At 40.4% G+C, this 17,692-nt stretch overlaps 1 protein-coding gene across 1 annotated transcript in view; it reads right to left on the reverse strand.

Moving 5' to 3' along the window:
* The window catches only part of SCEL (sciellin), a 130,966-nt gene that overhangs the window by 70,871 nt on the left and 42,403 nt on the right, over positions 1-17,692 (reverse strand). Inside the window, exons 8-9 of the mRNA XM_082675543.1 lie at positions 16,476-16,541; positions 168-248 (exon numbers count right to left, since the gene is read on the reverse strand). Coding sequence (XP_082531669.1) covers positions 168-248; positions 16,476-16,541 — 147 coding nt within the window. The remainder of the gene's footprint in view (positions 1-167; positions 249-16,475; positions 16,542-17,692) is intronic.

Genomic DNA, 17,692 nt, shown 5'->3' on the forward strand with positions numbered 1-17,692 from the left:
ATACACGTTTGTGTGGGCAAATAGAATTAGAAAATCTTTCCAAGTGCTTCTTCAGTGAATATGCACACAAAACATACCCATGATTTGCACAAAACAAGTCACAATTCATTTGCTTTCATTTCCCTTGAACTTCATTTTGCAAGAAATTCTGGAGTGCTAGGTCTTACCTGTTATCCCGCCTCAGCTGGTTAGGAGATGAAACAGGAGAACTGGGCTTTGGAGGTATTGGAGGGTGAACAGTTGGTTCCCTTTAGAACAGAAACAGCAGTTCATTTCACCATGGAAACACGTAAATTTTAGCATCTATTCACCAAATGCATTTATTGTCTATATGGAAATAGCTCATGCATCTTACAACCCTTGTGCATGAGCTACCTGAAAGGCCAGGATCTTTGGAGCTCTAAACTTTAAATAAGTCAAATTACAGGTATTTTAAAAGTTCATTTAATCAGATTTTTGGAAACCCTGTCCTCCCCAACTATAGTTTGAAACATAATGTGTTCTTTAAACAGCTTAATATTTTACTAGACTGTCTCACTCAAGTTGTGACATTTTGGGTCAGCAGTGCACAGCATAGTAAATGGTTCTTGGGCATTAACATATAAGCTTCTTTAGGAATTATGCCAACTATCGAGCTGCTACGGAAACAGCAAGAAAGGTTTTTAATTGCACAGACCTCAAGGTGAAGTTGATTTGAAGCTCTTAACTAAATCTGACTTAAATATTGTCAGCACAGGCCAGTTTGATGCTGGCAAAGCTTACACACACGGTCAGCCTAAACTTTCCAACAAAGTGCCAAGGCAGCCTCTGAGCCGGCATGATTTGATCACCCAGGAACTAGAGCAGGCAATTATGGGCATATATGGGATGCAGTCAGAACTTTATCTAGGGCATGTCACCCCCCCACCCTGAAACTCCCACCTCAGTGGTTCCCCATTATCCTCAAGATAAATTCCATGAAAGTATCCCTGTGATCTAGAATCTCTGTACCCCTCTGGCTTCTGCAGCACCTTAGGGAGCAGGTAGGCTCTGGGGTCAGGCTGCCTGAATTGCCAGCTGTGTGACAATGGCCTAAACTGATTCCATTTCTTCATTTGTAATAACTCTTACAATAGGATTGTTGGGGTGTTGTCAGGCCTGAATGAAATCATGATTTTATCTAACACATTTATTGGTAGCTTTCTATGCACATGGCACTCTACAAAGTGGGTAATTCCCCTGTTCTCAAAAGGCTTTCAATACACAAATAAATATATGACAGATGAAGAAGAGTACTAAGAAGAAAATAAAACAGAGTAAGAGAATATAGAGTGATGGTGTGGGAACACCTGTCTGTGATGTGAAATTTGAGCCAAGACCTGAAGGAAGTGATAAAATGAGCCACGAGGATATCGGAGGAAGAGCATATAAATATGGGCATCATCAGGTTCGAGATGGCATCTAACCCTTGAAACTGGATGAGATCACCAAGGAAGTCAGTGCAGGTAGAGATGAAAAGAGGGCCAAGCACGGACCCCTGATCCTTGCAATGTCCAGACATCAAGAATATGAGAAGGAAACAGTAAAAGAGTCTGAAAAGAAGTAGTCAAGGAGAAAAGAAGAGAAATATGAGGGTGTGGTTCCGGGAAGTCAAGTGAGACAAGTGTTTCAAGAAGCATTTGATCTGTCAAGTTGCATTTGGCCATGCCAAATGCTACGGACCGAGCAAATAAAACAAGAGTGGGGAGTTACCATGGTGTTGGCAATACGGTGGTCATTGTTAACCCTGATAAGAGCAGTTTTGATGGAGCAGTGGTGAAAAAACCTTCTAGGAGTGGATGTAAGGCAAAATGGGAGGCAGAGGCATTGATGTAGGTACTTCTTTTGAGGCATTTTGCAGTGAAGAGGGAAGAGAAAAATGGGAAGCTACCTGAAGGTTGATAGGTCAAGGAAGGTTACTAGAGTATGTAGATATGTTGATGGGAATGATACAGTTAAGACAGTAAATTTGATGGTGCAGGAGAGTAAGCAGAAAATTGCTAGACTTGGGAAACCAGGAGACCTAGGGCACAAGGAGGGGGAGGTTGGTCTTGGATGGAAGCACAGAGAGCTCACTCATTTGATCCTCACTTCAATCCCAGAGATAAGTATTCTGCTTCTTTCTATTTTACAGATGAAAAGACTGAGGCACAGAAAGTGAAAATAAATAACCCATGATGATACAGCTGTTAAGGGGCAGAGTGAGAAATCCAAACCAGGAAGTCTGGCTCCATAAGCCCTCCCCCAGCAGTGCTGCCTTTCAAGGACTCTTTGGGCAACACCAATGGCTTAGTTGAGGTTAAGGCTCATGGAATTAAAATAACTAAAATAAAAATAATTTTCTTTTGCCATGTTCAGCTGCTTTAGGAGCAGGAATGGACTAAACAGAGAGTTGGATTTAACGAAGTTTCTAATTCAGCCAAGAAAGTGGAACAAAGAATGATGACAAGGGAAGGGGTATGCAAGGAAGTGATTACAGCGAGGGAACGTGGGATCTGAGACGGACATGGAGGGAACTGAGGATATGAGGGGAGAGGAGCTGTTGAAAGATGGTAGAATCAATGGATTGGTGGTTGTGGTGGGGCTGGAGAACTGGAATCAGAGGACTAGCGGGACTGAGCTGGATAGAGTAGATAAAGCGTGAGTAGATAGAAAATGGAAGCCAGAAAGGGAAAGCTTTGAAATTGAAGTTTTGTAGTGTGTGTGGTTACTTACAAGGGCAAGATCTACCGGGGGCTGGGGTAGGACAATGGACAAGATCATTGGAGAGAAGATCAAGAGAGTGAAAGGCCAGGATGGGGAAGGATCCACTATATGGATTTGGGAATCAGCAGGCATTATGACAGGAGGGGTGTTTGTGGGAGACGATGAAACCAGTGCCAAAGTCTCCACGGAGTGAGGGTGAGTGGCTCAGAGACCTTCGGATGACTCCAGTGAGGAAGAGAAGCTCATGATGGCGTGGCTTCAAAGAGGATGAGGAGTTTTAGGGAGGAGGGAGTTAAACTTGATAGGAACTAGCAATATGGAGCAAACAGGATCCCGCCTCTTCCTCCAGACCCTGTGATACATGGGATTAGAAGAAAAGCAGCCCTCACTGAGAGACGAGCCTGAAAAGGAGCAAGTTTTGATGATACTGAATGATGTATCCAGGAAGGTTCAGTGAACAGGTTTGAGGGGTTGGGATGTTGTTAGGTTGGGTCATGTTCAGCGATGCACAGAGCTCTGTGGGGATGGTCCAGGTGACAAGAAATGATCTGATTGGAGTTCCCATGGGGATCCATGGCCACAGGGATGGGGGACATGAAGGAATTAGTCCTGAAGCTTTCTGGCAGTGTGGTAGTGAGTTCCTGGGTGATGGGCAGTGGCGAAGCAGACACAGAGCCTGGTGGGTCTTCTGGTTCTTGTGTTGATGGTGGCTTTGAAGCCAGCAGGAGGGCATGCAAAGCATTAGAGCAACTCCTGGCTCAGTTTAAGTGCTGTGGCTGTTGTGCTCGTCCCATACAAACCCAGCGCTGTAGCTGGGCCAAACCACTTGCACTTCCTAAACCCATCTCACCACAACAGCACATTCTTTCTTCTCTTGGGCATACCTCCTTCTCCCTTTCACCTGGATACTCGCCTTACCCTTCAGACTCTATCTTGGGGATTACTGTCTGTAGTGGTACCCAACGCTGTGGTGAATACATTTCTACGTCTTCCCATAGCACACCTTCTTCACAACTCATACCATGCTGTTCTGAATTACACAGAATTTTTTTGTTTCCACCCTGCCTGGACTGAAAGCCCTAAAAGGATAGTTATATCCCAAGTACTAGGATTATATATGATGTTGGTGCCCAAGAAAGATGTGTTGAACGGTGGAGGGATTGGCTGAAATTCTATTTGGTAAGGAGGAAAATGGGTACTGAAGAGTGGCCTAAAACTTTAAAAATTGTTCAAGTTTAGCTGTCCCACAGAAGTCCATTGTTGATTCCACTACCTAATACCTAGTAGGTGCTGGGCACTAAGATGAGTTATTGAGTAACATGATATGCCTGGAAAAAAATAATTTACAGGATAATAGTTGCCCCATTCTAACCTAATGCTAGATTTTACAATTAGATATTATTTTATTTATATTGATTACCATCATCTTCCCTTCTCAAAACATATCCCTGCATTGGGAATAAATTAATGTCACTCAAGTGATAATGTGTGTTTCATGTATCTGTGTCGATTAGCTGATTATATGCTTCTCTTCCAGGGATAGAGGAAAGGGTAAGAAGGTGGTCAGTCCCATCTATTAATGACAAGGCACTGGATATCTGAAAACAGGCAGGAGAGCAGTAACAAGAAGGAAGGGAGGATTACAAAAAAGAAGACAAGGGATGGTGCCCAACTTTGCTTATGCCAGAATCACATTGATAAAAAGCTAAATTTCTTCCATGTAAAGTGGCTAAGCCCTCAAAGAGGTGGATAAATATTGACTGTGTCTGAGAGTCAAAGATGAGTAGAGAAGATCTGGGTGCACAGGAAAGAGATGGCTTGGGGAAAGAAAAGCTAGGCGTGCAGTTGTGAAGGCCAGGAAAAGCAGAGGAGCGTATTTATTTCTGAGGGCGATGCATTTACACGCCTGTTGGCCTGGGCCAGGGCAAGTCCACCCTGAGGGCAATCCACCTCAAAGGAGCTTTCATTTGCATCTCTCCAGTGACAGCCACAGATGACAGAACCCCGGCCCTGGGGACAATGAGAGGAGTCATTCATGCCGTGCCAGGAGCTCGAGGCCATGCCAAGCAGGGGCATTAGAATGTGAGAGCGAGGCAGGAAGCTGTGGCCCGGAATGTTTTGAAGAGACAAAAACGAGAGACATTCATGTGGAATGATCCTGTTTGAACACCACTTTGAGACACACTGTTTAAGCTTGGATGAGTCGACCCTGGTTCTCCCCTCTGTCTTTCCCTCAACCCCATAAGACATTTGCAGGGTCAATGACACCACACTCGTGGCTATAATTGTAAAGAATAATTTTCAGGAATCAAAAGGCAGCTTTCCCCAGTAACATGTGAAAACTTGCAGATTGTAGCCCAAAGGCCAGAGCTAATAGAAATAACACTGTCAACTTGTTTATATTTCCTCATTTTAATATGCTGCTGCAAAGATCACTTTTTGCATTATGGCTTTTTTGGAAAACATGCTTGGCTCTGTTACTTCTGTTCCAGATTGACTTTGAGAAGAACATTTCTATTACTCAGCACAGGTCAAAGTTGAAAGAATAACTGACTCTAAGAGTTGATGGTGAGTTTTCTTTTCACTTTCCATCATGCTTAGCTTTTGTGTCCCATAAATAGAATTTTTATTCCAACAATGGCAAAGGAGAGGGAAATTATATTTTTTGAGTAACATGCCAACTTGGCCAAGTTCTCACATACTTTATTTTATTCAATGCACACATCTATCCTGTGGAGTGTATATGTTTGTTTTTTTTTTTTTTTTCACTGAGTCTTAAAACAAGGTGAGTAATTTGCCCTGGATCACACTGCTAGTGACTCAGCCAAGGTTTTAATCTAGACTTTCTCATGTCAAATCCCATGCTTTTCCCTCTATCACACTGTATCAAACCAATACTCTTCCAGGTATGACCACTGAAAATCTAAGAACAATAGGTTGTCCTGCATTATTTCCTTGCCCAAGACAGCATCAGTTCAAAAAGCACTTATTCCACAACTGCCCTAGTTATAATGTTAGGACACAGAACAACGTATGAGGCAAAGTTGGGCATTCAAAGACTAGAAAAGGTGTGGTGTGGTCCATGGTCTCAAAGAGCTTACAGATGCAAGGCATTCTAAAGATTCAAAAGAATCTTTAGATTCTTTGCTCAAAAGAATGATTGCTGTAACAATGTCTTACTTTCAGTGGCCAAGGACCATTTCAATGAGCCACACCACAACAATGGAGCATTCAGTGGGCTAAAATTCCAGACACCTAGGTTTTAGACTAGTTTTGCCACTAACTTTGATTTCATCCTCTCTGAAGAATCTGCTTCTTCATTTACAAAAGAATGAGACTGGTCCAGATCTGTGGCTGGTAAACCACTGCATGACCATGGGAAGGCAGAGTGATTGCAAGGAATCCTCAGTTCCACAGAGCCCTGAGGACTTGCTGTGGATTAAGTACCTTGAACATTCATATACTGCACTTTCTAAATGTGTGTAGATTCAGTTGTGGTTAATAAAATGTAAATTAGTATAATTTAGGTTGGATCTATAAGAGCTCAAATAAACTTTAGCTGTCAATAGACACAGAGGGACAGAAATTTTCAAGCATTGCAGAATCCATAGCAGCACATTCTGAATTAGCTTTCTCCTCATTCTATTCAAACAAGACTTTTCAAAAATAATAAACCTTGACTCAGGTTAATGTTCTAATTACTTTGAATGTCTATAATGTGTATTCTAGGGATTCAGATAAGATTTTTAAATCACTATACTTTGACATTTTACTGAGAGTATTAGACTCCTAATTTTTACATGACAGATTCTAGTTAATACAAGAAGGTTTTTGTTTAGATAGGTTTTGTTGAGATAGAAATAAATATATAGTATGATTTAATTTAACATAGTATGATTTAATTTAGGGTGACAGCAAACTTTGTAGAAGGTTTGGTACCAATAGAGTTAAAAATGTTGCAGCATAATTAGAAAAGCTACATTTTACCGTTTATAGCTACAGACAGAAAAATATAATTGTAGTGCAAGGTTGCCATAGCAACCCACTTCTCAATCAGGATTTTTTTCCTCCTTCAAATCTACCAATCAGCTAAGTGGAAGTGAAAACCACTGAAAGAGAAGAGGTTGAAACAAATATGGATGGGAAATTATGAAAGTATGTAGCAAGCATTTAACAATATGATAATTTCCTACGTGTGTTTCCACTATTTTAATTTTATCACATATTATATAGTTTCTTTTCTGTCTTTGGAAATGACTACAGAAAAAAACACATTGGTTTTTTGGTAGTGGTGATGGCTTCACTGTTGCTCCTGAATCATTAGAATGGGTAACATCATAAACATTCATATTGTCTGTTAAACAACTACCTAAACTGGGTTTCAGTGAGTTTCTTAAATGAGCTTCGTATGCCATTTAAGCACTGCATCTCTAAGTCACCTAAATACAGAATCAGAAGCACTTGAATGTACCATGAATTGAATACCGATATTGAAAGGTGGGTTCTGAAATCAGAAGCAACATCAATATCACCTTCCTAGAAATGCTGTGCCTATGTTTTATTGTGATTTGACTGAGCATCTCTCATGAATGGCACCTATCATCCACGCCATTGGCTCAAGCCCTGGCAAATGTTATCACTCTTTTGAAAGACTCAAAGATGAGAAAAAGTTTAAGAACTTGAAAAATTAAGACACACACTAGTGCTTGCTGACAATCTGCTTTGTGTCAGGCTTTCTGATAAATCTTAAAATGAAAAAAGTGGGAAAGGAAAAACTTTCACTGGCTCTGACCTTCTAAATTTCTGTACTGATGACATGTATATTTTCTTTTATACATATTTCAGAATCTTTAGTACACAGAGCTCAAATTACATAAAAGCAAAGCATTAACTCTTAAAATAGAAGCAATCTTCTGAAAAGGTACCTAAGCTTATCACAAATTACAAATATCTACCCATAATGTCTTACACAAAAAGGCATTTTTCTACATGGCATTGAATTTGTAATTACTGGATTTACTGCTATCACTAAACATAACTGATCATGGATGAGTGCAGAGAATGCCTCTTAGACAGGAATCCCATAGTTCTACACACACGAGTAGACGCAAGCATGTGTGAGCTCGCATGCGCACACACGCTCAGAGCCCGTGCTCTCTGGCGTTAGAACCTTTGCCACTCCTCTCCTTTCTGCTCGGAGTGGCTCCATCCCCACCTCGCCTCTGCACCTGGCTTACTCTTATTTCATTCTTTAAGGTTTACCTCAGGCATGTCCTCTTTTGACCCCACTGTACCCCAAACACATCCTCTATTGCCTCCCTCTCCATGCTCCATATTCTGTGGCTATGTCAACCTCAGTGTTTATCATCCCCCAGGACCCGCTCTCAGTCAGGGCCTGCCTTCATGGGTGACACTCCTCTCTCAAAATGACTCCCTGACAGACTCTGAGTTTCTTGAAATAGGGACTGGATCTTACTCATTTTTGTATTCCTGCCCTCTAGCAAAGTCCTTTGCTAGCACATAGTCAGGGCTCAACAAATGTTTTGGAAAGAGAGAGAAAGAGGGATGTTTAAACAGTCATTATATCTTAAACACAGAGAATAAAGCCTAATGACAAAGAGACAATAACAGGTCGAGGGAAACTCCTTATCTTGTAAATACTAAGATGTATTGGGCTTCCCTGGTGGTGCAGTGGTTAAGAATCCGCCTGCCAATGCAGGGGACACGGGTTTGAGCCCTGGCCCGGGAAGATCCCACATGCCACAGAACAACTAAGCCCGTGCAACACAACTACTGGAGGCCATGCACCTAGAGTCCGTGCTCTGCAACAAGAGTAGCCACTGCAATGAGAAGCCGGCAAACCGCAACGAAGAGTAGCCCCCGCTCACTGCTACTAGAGAAAGCATGCGTGCAGCAACGAAGACCAACACAGCCAAAAATAAATAAATAGATTTTTTTAAAAGAACCTATTAAGATGTATTAAAATTAATCAATCAATATGTACTTATTGACAAATTACTATGGGTAAATTTATTGATGGGTCAAAGGGTTATAAGATGATGCCATCTAGTTGATGAGTATGCCCCCAAAAAGTAATGTTTCAAGGTAATGCACAATTAATTGCCAAGTGAGGGTTGCAGACAATAAACTAACATTCTGAGTTCAAAGGATTAAAAACAACCTTTTGGCCTGAGAAAGCTGTGTGGAGGAATTAAGATTCAGACCAGACTCTGAAGGATGGGCTGGTTTTGGATGGTAGAATGCGCCCACCTCCTCTACCTTCACCCTGCCTACCTCTCATCACACCTCACCTTAACCACGTAATTGCACTAGTTATTTTCCGGCTTCTCCTCTACCATTGGATGTGTAGAAACATCATGCTTCAACTTTCATTTTCTTCTCATTTAGTATTTTCTCCATAGGTAACCTCTCTTTGAATGTACTACATTTAAAATCTTTGGAATCATTCCCAAATCTGGATCTCAGGCACCAACCTCTCACCTGAACACCTCTCCCGTTTTTCACTGCTTGGAAATTAACCTCCACAAATACATCCTTTTAGTATCCCAGACCACTTGCTCAAACAAATGCACATTCATTCAGCTTCTTAAAACCAATTGTGTGCTCCCAATTCTGCTCCCATTTCTTCCTACCTCGGTTGGTGGCATCATTATGCTTAAAATCACCCTGGGCTTGAAAACCTGGCATTGTGTAACTCCTCTGCTTCCCCCAAATCCCACACCTTTTTCAGAACCTTTCTCCTGAATCCTCTGTTAAAAGCTCTCCCTACCACATCAGAGCTCCCAGAAAATGTTGATGCTTTTCTCATGATCACATAGCTGATCTTGTGTTATGGTTACCTGTGCATCCATGTTATCAACTTTTGGAGCTATAAAATCCTCCAAGCCGCTGCTGCCTTCAGAGTTCTCTGACTCAGGAACTGCCTACCATGCTGCTGAGCGTTGACACCTAGACATGTAGGCTCCCTCTGTGATCCTTCTCTCTCTCAGGAGTTCCCTTGCCCTCCTCCCCTTTTGGGTTACGGCCCCTGTGCTGTTATCTTTGGAAGGTTTCATGCTGGGAATGACTCCCTCTCCATGCAAACCTGTCAAAGCACTTAGTTTGCTACTGCCCACCCCCAAGTGGTCATATCTTTTTCTTTGATCAGCACCGTGAAGTTCCTGGAATTCACTACAATGACTATTGAATAAGGGGAGTAAGCGAGACAGTTTTGGTGTTTTAAGTGTGGATGATTGAATGTTTATTTTGTTTTGACACAAGAAAATAATTTTATTTTAAAAGGTAGCATATAATACCTCCCAAAGAGTGGATATGTCATTGTGTATGGTTGTGAGGATGAGATTCTCTGAGGATAGCCTGGGACAGCAAAAGACAACTAAACTACCAGGCATAAGTAATTAATAAGAATTTAGGGGGTGGGGGTTAGAGGGGAAAGAAGAAGAAAGGAAGGTGAAAAAGAGAAAAAGAGAGATGGAAGAAAGAAGAAGGGGGGCTGCTAAGCAAAATAGCAACAGGGTCAGGCTTGTAGAGAAATGTCAACCAATGAGAAATGGTCAATTACAGGAGTGGCCAAAGAACTTACAAACAGGAATTTCTAAAACTACGTTTTACATCGTTTGGTCTGGGCTTTTACAATGTATTGCTACTCCCATCATCCCATATCTTTATTTAAACGTTAATGCAAATAGTATTTGGACAAATCAAGGAAAAGAAGCTGCCATCCTCAATGTCTGAGTTAATGTGGAGAAGAGAGAACAGAACAGAGAACAGTCAGAAGTGCCACTTTGAAGAGAGTTCAGATCAAAACATGGGCCCAAGGACACAGTGCCCTGGATGGGGGAGAAGACAGCACAACGGGCAGAGGAAACCTTATATGCTAAGGGTCTGTAGAAGGTGGGAGTATAGCACATTTAACACAGATTAAGTGACTGGAACAGAGGGCAAGGGGGAATGACGAGGGATGGAAGGGAAGTAAGGACAGGCAGTTAATGCTAAGGATTTGGGTCTTTATTCTAAGAACAATGAAGAGTTGTATTTTTATTTAGGAGGGTGATATGTTCCAATTATCCTTCTAAAAATATCAGTCTGGCAACTGTGTAGGCAAGAGATTAGGGGAATGGATATCAGGGTGAATAAAGGGAGAATATTTAGGTAGCTATTGTTGTAGTTCAGGGGAGATATGATGATATAAATGGAGAGAGGTATGTAATTCAAGAGGCATTTGGGAGGTAAATTGACAGGATTTGCTGATGGATTGGATACTGGTGGTTAAGGGAAGAAAGGTATAAAAAAGACTTCAAGATTTCAAGGACATCAATTGACTAGAGGATAGTGTTATTGAGATAGAGGACAAGGTTAGTGAAGAGAATTATGAATTTCGTTTTGAACCTGTTGAGTCTGCAATACTTTTGGGATATTTAAGTGAAGGTGTCAAGTAGGCAGTTGACTAACCAAAGGTAACTCAGAGACAAGGTGTGGAGTGGATATAAACAAAGGAGTCAGGAGCATACAAGTGGCCACTGAAGCCATGGGCATGGATGACTTGTCAAAAGGCAGACACTGAACAAGAAGAGAAGAGGGATATTAAGTCTTTAGGAACATCAACATTTAAGGGCTTGGTAGAGGATGGTGAAGTAGCAAAGGCAGCTGAGATAAAATGGCTAGAGAAATGTAGGCACACCTCAGAGATATTGTGGGTTCAATTCCAGATCACTTCAATAAAGTGAATATCGCAATAAAGCAAGTCACAACTAGTTTTTTGATTTCCCAACACATGTCAAAGGTATGTTTATACTACACTGTAGTCTATTAAGTGTGCAATAGCATTATGTCTAAAAAAATGATGTACACACCTTAATTAAAAATACTGTATTGCTAAAAAATGCTAGCTATCATCTGAGCCTTCAGCATGTCACAATCTTTTTGTAACAGCAACATCAAAGATCATTGATCATGGATCACCATGATAAATACAATAACAAAAAAGTTTGAAATATTGTGAGAATTATCAAAATGTGACACAGAGACATGAAGTGAGCAAATGCTTTTGGAAAAATGGCACTAATGCACAGGGTCCCCACAAAACTTCAATTTGTAAAAAACAGTATCTGTAAAGCACCATAAAGCAAAGTGAAATTAAACAAGGTATGCCTGTAAACAACAACAACAAACAACAACAAGAAAAAACCCAAGAGTGTGTTGGGGTTGGTGGGAGGAGGATGGTTTCAAAAGACAATGAGAGACAAGATTTTTAAAGGCATGAATAGCCAGTGGCACTTTTTGAAAGGTCAGTTAGTCATAGGGATGGATATGTCAACAAGAATGTATCAGCAAGGTCATTAGTGACCTTGAGGAGAGTTGTTTCCATGAGCTAATGGTAGGAACCAGAAGATGAAGGTGGCCAGTGTCATCAACTCTTCTGAGAAATTTGGCTGTGATGGAGAGACAGGGTGCCAGCTAAACAGATTTATAAGGTTAGGCTATTAATTTTTAGAGGCTATTTTTTAAGATGAAAGGGATTTGAACATGGAAGGGGGGGGAACAGTGAAGCAGGGGTTTGATCATATAGGTAGGAGAGACAGATCAATGTAATGAGGAACAAAAATTATAACGCTAAAAGATTGATTCAGTCCCGATTAAAACGAAAAGAAATGGCATTTGAAAAGAAGATTTCAGAGGAAGTAATCTTGTTGACACAGGTTGGTCATTCAAAACACTATATTGATGGTTTCCCTTCACAATAAGAGAAGGAAGAGACGATCAGAGAACACTTACATCCAATGACCAAGGAGCATGAAATCAGCTAGAAAAAGTTTTATTTAAGCTCAGAACTTTATCTGCTATGTCTTACTATCATGAATTACAGCTTCTCTCTTTAATCTTGTTTTATCAAAAAGGGAGCAAGAGGCTTTCAAAGGTATTTGACTTTTAACTCCAAAATTTTGTTTGATCTCCCAGATCTTAACCCTCTTATTGCAAGACTAATGTATTTCATACATAAAATGATACTTGTTTTAAGAAATTGCTTTTTTTGGGTGGGGTATAAATTGGGAGATTGGGATTGACATATATACACTAATACGTATAAAATAGGTAACTAATTAAAAAAATCCAATTTAAAAATTTGAAAAAAAAATCTTAACCACAATTATTTTCATTTTTATAAATCCCTCTATCTTTTGTCCCAAGCTTCCATATTTTTATATTACTGTATTTGTGATATGCATTTAATTTTAATTGTTTTTTCTTTTTAAAATTATAACATCATAATTCTCCAAGTTTTTATGTAGTTTATATAATATAATTTCATAATACTTATTTTACCTTCTTATAATTCAATTATGTTTCCTGCCCAACCTTTCTAGTAGTGAATTTTATAAGTTTACTACCAACTCAATGAAGTCAAAATGCATTTTATTTGTTGCTCAATCATTAAAAAAATTGCTTTTTTTTTCTTTAGCTATAACATATGGTTATTTTAGAAAATTAAATATGCTCATTTAAGCTCTAGTTGAACTCACCAACCTTATGTTAATTATATAGAGAGAATTACACATAGATATAGTTCTAGATGTAGATGTAGAAATACATATAGACATAAACACAGACTTACAGAGTCATAGGTATAGATATACATATAAATATAGATAACAGTGTGATATCATGGGTTCTTCTGTTGATAAAAAAGCTTAAGACCCTTTGGGTACAGCTTATATCATGCCTGTAATAGATTTTAATCCAAACACAACTAAGTTTGGTTCTTCCACACTATGTAAGTCAAGAAAGGAACAACTGAGGGATGGATGGGATGCTCCATGGTATCAAAGATCATGGAGAGGTCAAGGGGGAACAAAGTTCGGGAAAATGACCCATTCCTGTAATGATTGGCAATGGGTGTGTAGGAGAAAATGAAATCTCTGGGAAAGATTAGGTGATGGAAAAAATGAAGGTTCACAAAACGAAGAACAGAAATGAGAGTGAGAGTGTTGGTATTAAGGGGAAATTCTTTTGCATAAGATAGGAGGGGAGAGGAAGGGAGAAGTAGACCAGTGAATAAGCAAAGGTTGAAGGGAAATAAGCTTAGCATTGAGCTATTAGTGAGTATTAAAAATCGTAGTCGTTCATGATTATCTGTTTTTGACCTATTTTCATTTTCTTTTTGTTCTTCTGGGAACAAAGATCTCTCTTTGAAGACTGTGCTTCCTTTCATCATTTAATAATTGCTTCTATTTTTCAGTTTTTACTAAAAAGGCTATTTCTCAGCCCTGAGAATGCACTGACATTAAAGGTGAGAAACAGAAATTGTACTTTGAGCTCTTCCAAAGAAAAGCACTTTAGAAATCAAAGGCATTGCTATAGTGTTATTATTCTCTCCTTCCCCTGAAAGCTTGGCATGACATTAGCTCAGATCCTTGAAGAGAAGTCTTTCAGTCTAGCCATTATATTAATAATCTGTGACTCTGAGAAAGGAATGGATATCTAAATTCACCGACCTTATCCAATAATCTTCCCTCTCCCTTAGTTCCGGTGCTAGGGATCTGATCCAAGAATCAGAAATAGGAGCATTGTAACTTATTTTATCTTCCATGTAAATCACATCCAGCTATGAATAAATCTGAAGGGCATATAGCCAAGCACTATCAGTTCTGTGCAAACAGAAATCCACAGCTGAATGGGCATTGAACACATGAGATGTTAGCTCATGAATAATCCTTTTGTATCTTTACAAAGTTATATAAACAGTTGCTTATTATGATGATGATTTACATTAATAATGGAATAATAAATAGAAGATAAAAATAACAAGTTATTTTGGAAATAAGTGATAAATATTTCTTGGAAATAAGTGATAAATATTTCTAAGTGTCAGTTACTGTCTATCAAGAAAAAACTGGTTGGATCTTAAAGTATTATCTTACAATAGTAACTAGCAAAACCCATAGTTAATATTTTCCCACTTAGATAGCTCCATGAAAGGTATCACTCATGGAGAAATAGCTAAACACAGCCTGAGGAGAAAGGAGGTTTTAAACTAGAAATATAATCCACATTTGGCAATTCATATAATTGTAAATCACCCATAGATGAACAGGTTTTAAAAGAAAATATTTTAAAAGGTGAATGTAATTCCAAGTTGTGATTGTTCAACATGTTCAATAATTTTATATATGTTATACACATATAATAAATACATATGTACACACACATACATGCAGATGCAGCCAGAAGTATGAACAAGACAACTTGAGCTCTTTGTGTCTATTAGACAACTAAAATTTATTTATGTCCTTCCAGATTCAACTTAAATTTTAAGACATTTATTTCCAAATATTCCTATTATTTAGAATACTCCTATTCCAAATATTCCTATTATTTGGAAATAAAAGAGACATTAAAACCCTGTGCAACAGATGAAAACTTCTGGAAATAAAACAATATCGTATGAAACAAGCACACTGTTTCATAACTCTTTTCCAATTGTTGAACTGGGACAATAAAGCCCATTTAAACATGGAAATATTTGGTGAAGATACTCTAGGGGTTGATGACATAAAAACAATTTTGGATACCCTAAAGCAAAACCAGCTTGGAGACCTATTTTCCTTCGAGTGTTAGTGATGACATAGATTATGGGAGTCCTACACTTGTGTCTACTTCTTTGAAGGCTCAAACGCAGGCTCTGTGTTTTGTTCACTGATATCTCCCAAGATCCTAGAACAATATCTGGCATACAGTAATCACTTATTAAATATTTATTAAGTTAAATAGTTGTTGACATTCCCAGCATGGAAATTGTAGAACAAGGTGTCCTCCTCATGCCCTGTAATTTTACCTGTAACTATTGCTCTCAACAATAACAAAAAAGTAAAAAAAAGCAAAACAAAACAAAAACAAACAAACAAAAATCCCCCACTTATCTGTCACTTAAAGTTTACGAAGAACTTGCCATACCTATTCCCATCCAGATATCTGGGCTTGTCATAGCCAAAAATCGCTGTGCACCAGGAGCCCACACTGGAGTGCCACCACCTAGTGTTTGTTCTCTCCTCTGCTACCCTTATGGATTGAATTATGTCCTCTCCAAATTCATGTGTTGGAGCCCTAACCCTCAGTGCCTCAGAATGTGACCTAATTTGGAAATAGGGTCATTGCAGACGTAAGTAGTTAAGTCAGGATGAGATCATACCAGAGGTGGTTGGGCCCCATATCCGATATGACTGGTGTCGTTGTAAGAAAGTGAAATTTGGACACAGACACGCACACAGGGAGAACACCACGTAAAGATGAAGGCAGAGATTGGGATGGTGCTTACACAAACTAGGGAACGCCAGAGATTGCTAGGAAAACACCAGAAGCCAGGAGAAAGGGTGGAACAGATCCCCTCTCACAACCCTCAGAAGGAACCCTGCTGACACCTTGATCTTGGACTTCTAGCCTCCAGAACTGTAAGACAATAAATTTCTTTTAAGCTACTCACTTTATGGTACTTTGTTAAAGCAATCCTTAGCAAACTAAAAATACAGGCACTTACTCCTCAAAGCTTGTCAGATTTCCTACCAGGGCCACTTGTATCCTGACCTCACTTTCACTGGGCACTGTCTTATTCAGTTCTCAGAGTTCACAAAATTGCCCCCAGTTTATTCCAAAGCATCCACAATTATACGTTGTCAATATCTAACAGATTCTTCCATCACATGACATCTCAATTACCTTTGACACCTTTCACTTACCTTGTGCTCGCTCCTGTGCTTGGGGCGGTCTTATAACCTGGAGGGGGCGGTGGAAACCAGGACTGTCTGTTAAGAAATGGCATCAATTATAAACATGGAAAGGCTTGACCCCACCCACATGTCTACCAGGAAAAGCTGAAAATAAATTGACAGTTAAAAAGGCAATAAGATGACTTTCCTACAAGGTCTTGGAAATAAAATGAAAACTACGCACTTCCTGCCATAGGAAGTAACTGTCTATATTCCAGGCTATTTGGAATATAGTAAACCCCTTTTCCCATTTCCAAGTAAAACACTTTTCGCATTTCCTTTGACACTAAACAATGTAGACATTTCTTTAAAAAGAAATCTGGGGGAGGGGCTTCAAGATGGTGGAAGAGTAAGACACGGAGATCACCTTCCTCCCCACAACTACATCAGAAATACATCTACACGTGGAACAACTCCTACAGAACACCTACTGAACGCTGGCAGAAGACCTCAGACCTCCCAAAAGGCAAGAAAGTCCCCACATACCTGGGTAGGGCAAAAGAGAAAGGAAAAAACAGAGACAAAATAATAGGCACGGGACCTGCACCAGTGGGAGGGAGCTGTGAAGGAGGAAAGGTTTCCACACACTAGGAGCCCCTTCACTGGCAGAGATGGGGGGTGGCAGAAGGGGAAGGCTTCGGATCCGTGGAGGAGAGCGCAGCAACAGGGGTGTGGAGGGCAAAGTGGAGAGATTCCCGCACAGAGGATCGGTGCCAACCAGCACTCACCAGCCCAAGAGGCTTATATGCTCACCCACCAGGGCGGGCGGGGCTGCGATCTGAGGCTCGGGCTTCTGTTGGATCCCAGGGAGAGGACTGGGGTTGGCTGCGTGATCACAGCCTGCAGGGGGTTAGTGCCCCACGGCTAGCCGAAAGGGAGTCCGGGAAAAAGTCTGGAGCTGCCGAAGAGGCAAGAGACTTTTTCTTGCCTCTTCAGTTCCTGGTGCGCGAGGAAAGGGGATTCAGAGCGCCGCTTAAAGGAGCTCCAGAGACGGGCACAAGCCGCGGCTAAAAGCGCGGACCCCAGAGACGGGCATGAGACTCTAAGGCTGCTGCTGCCATCACCAAGAAGCCTGTGTGCGAGCACAGGTCACTATCCACACCCTCCTTCCGGGGAGCCTGTGCAGCCCGCCACTGCCAGCGTCCCGTGATCCAGGGACAACTTCCCTGGGAGAACACATGGTGTGC

This window comes from Grampus griseus, assembly GCF_964374135.1.
Source record: "Grampus griseus genome assembly, chromosome: 18".
NCBI lineage: Eukaryota > Metazoa > Chordata > Mammalia > Artiodactyla > Delphinidae > Grampus > Grampus griseus.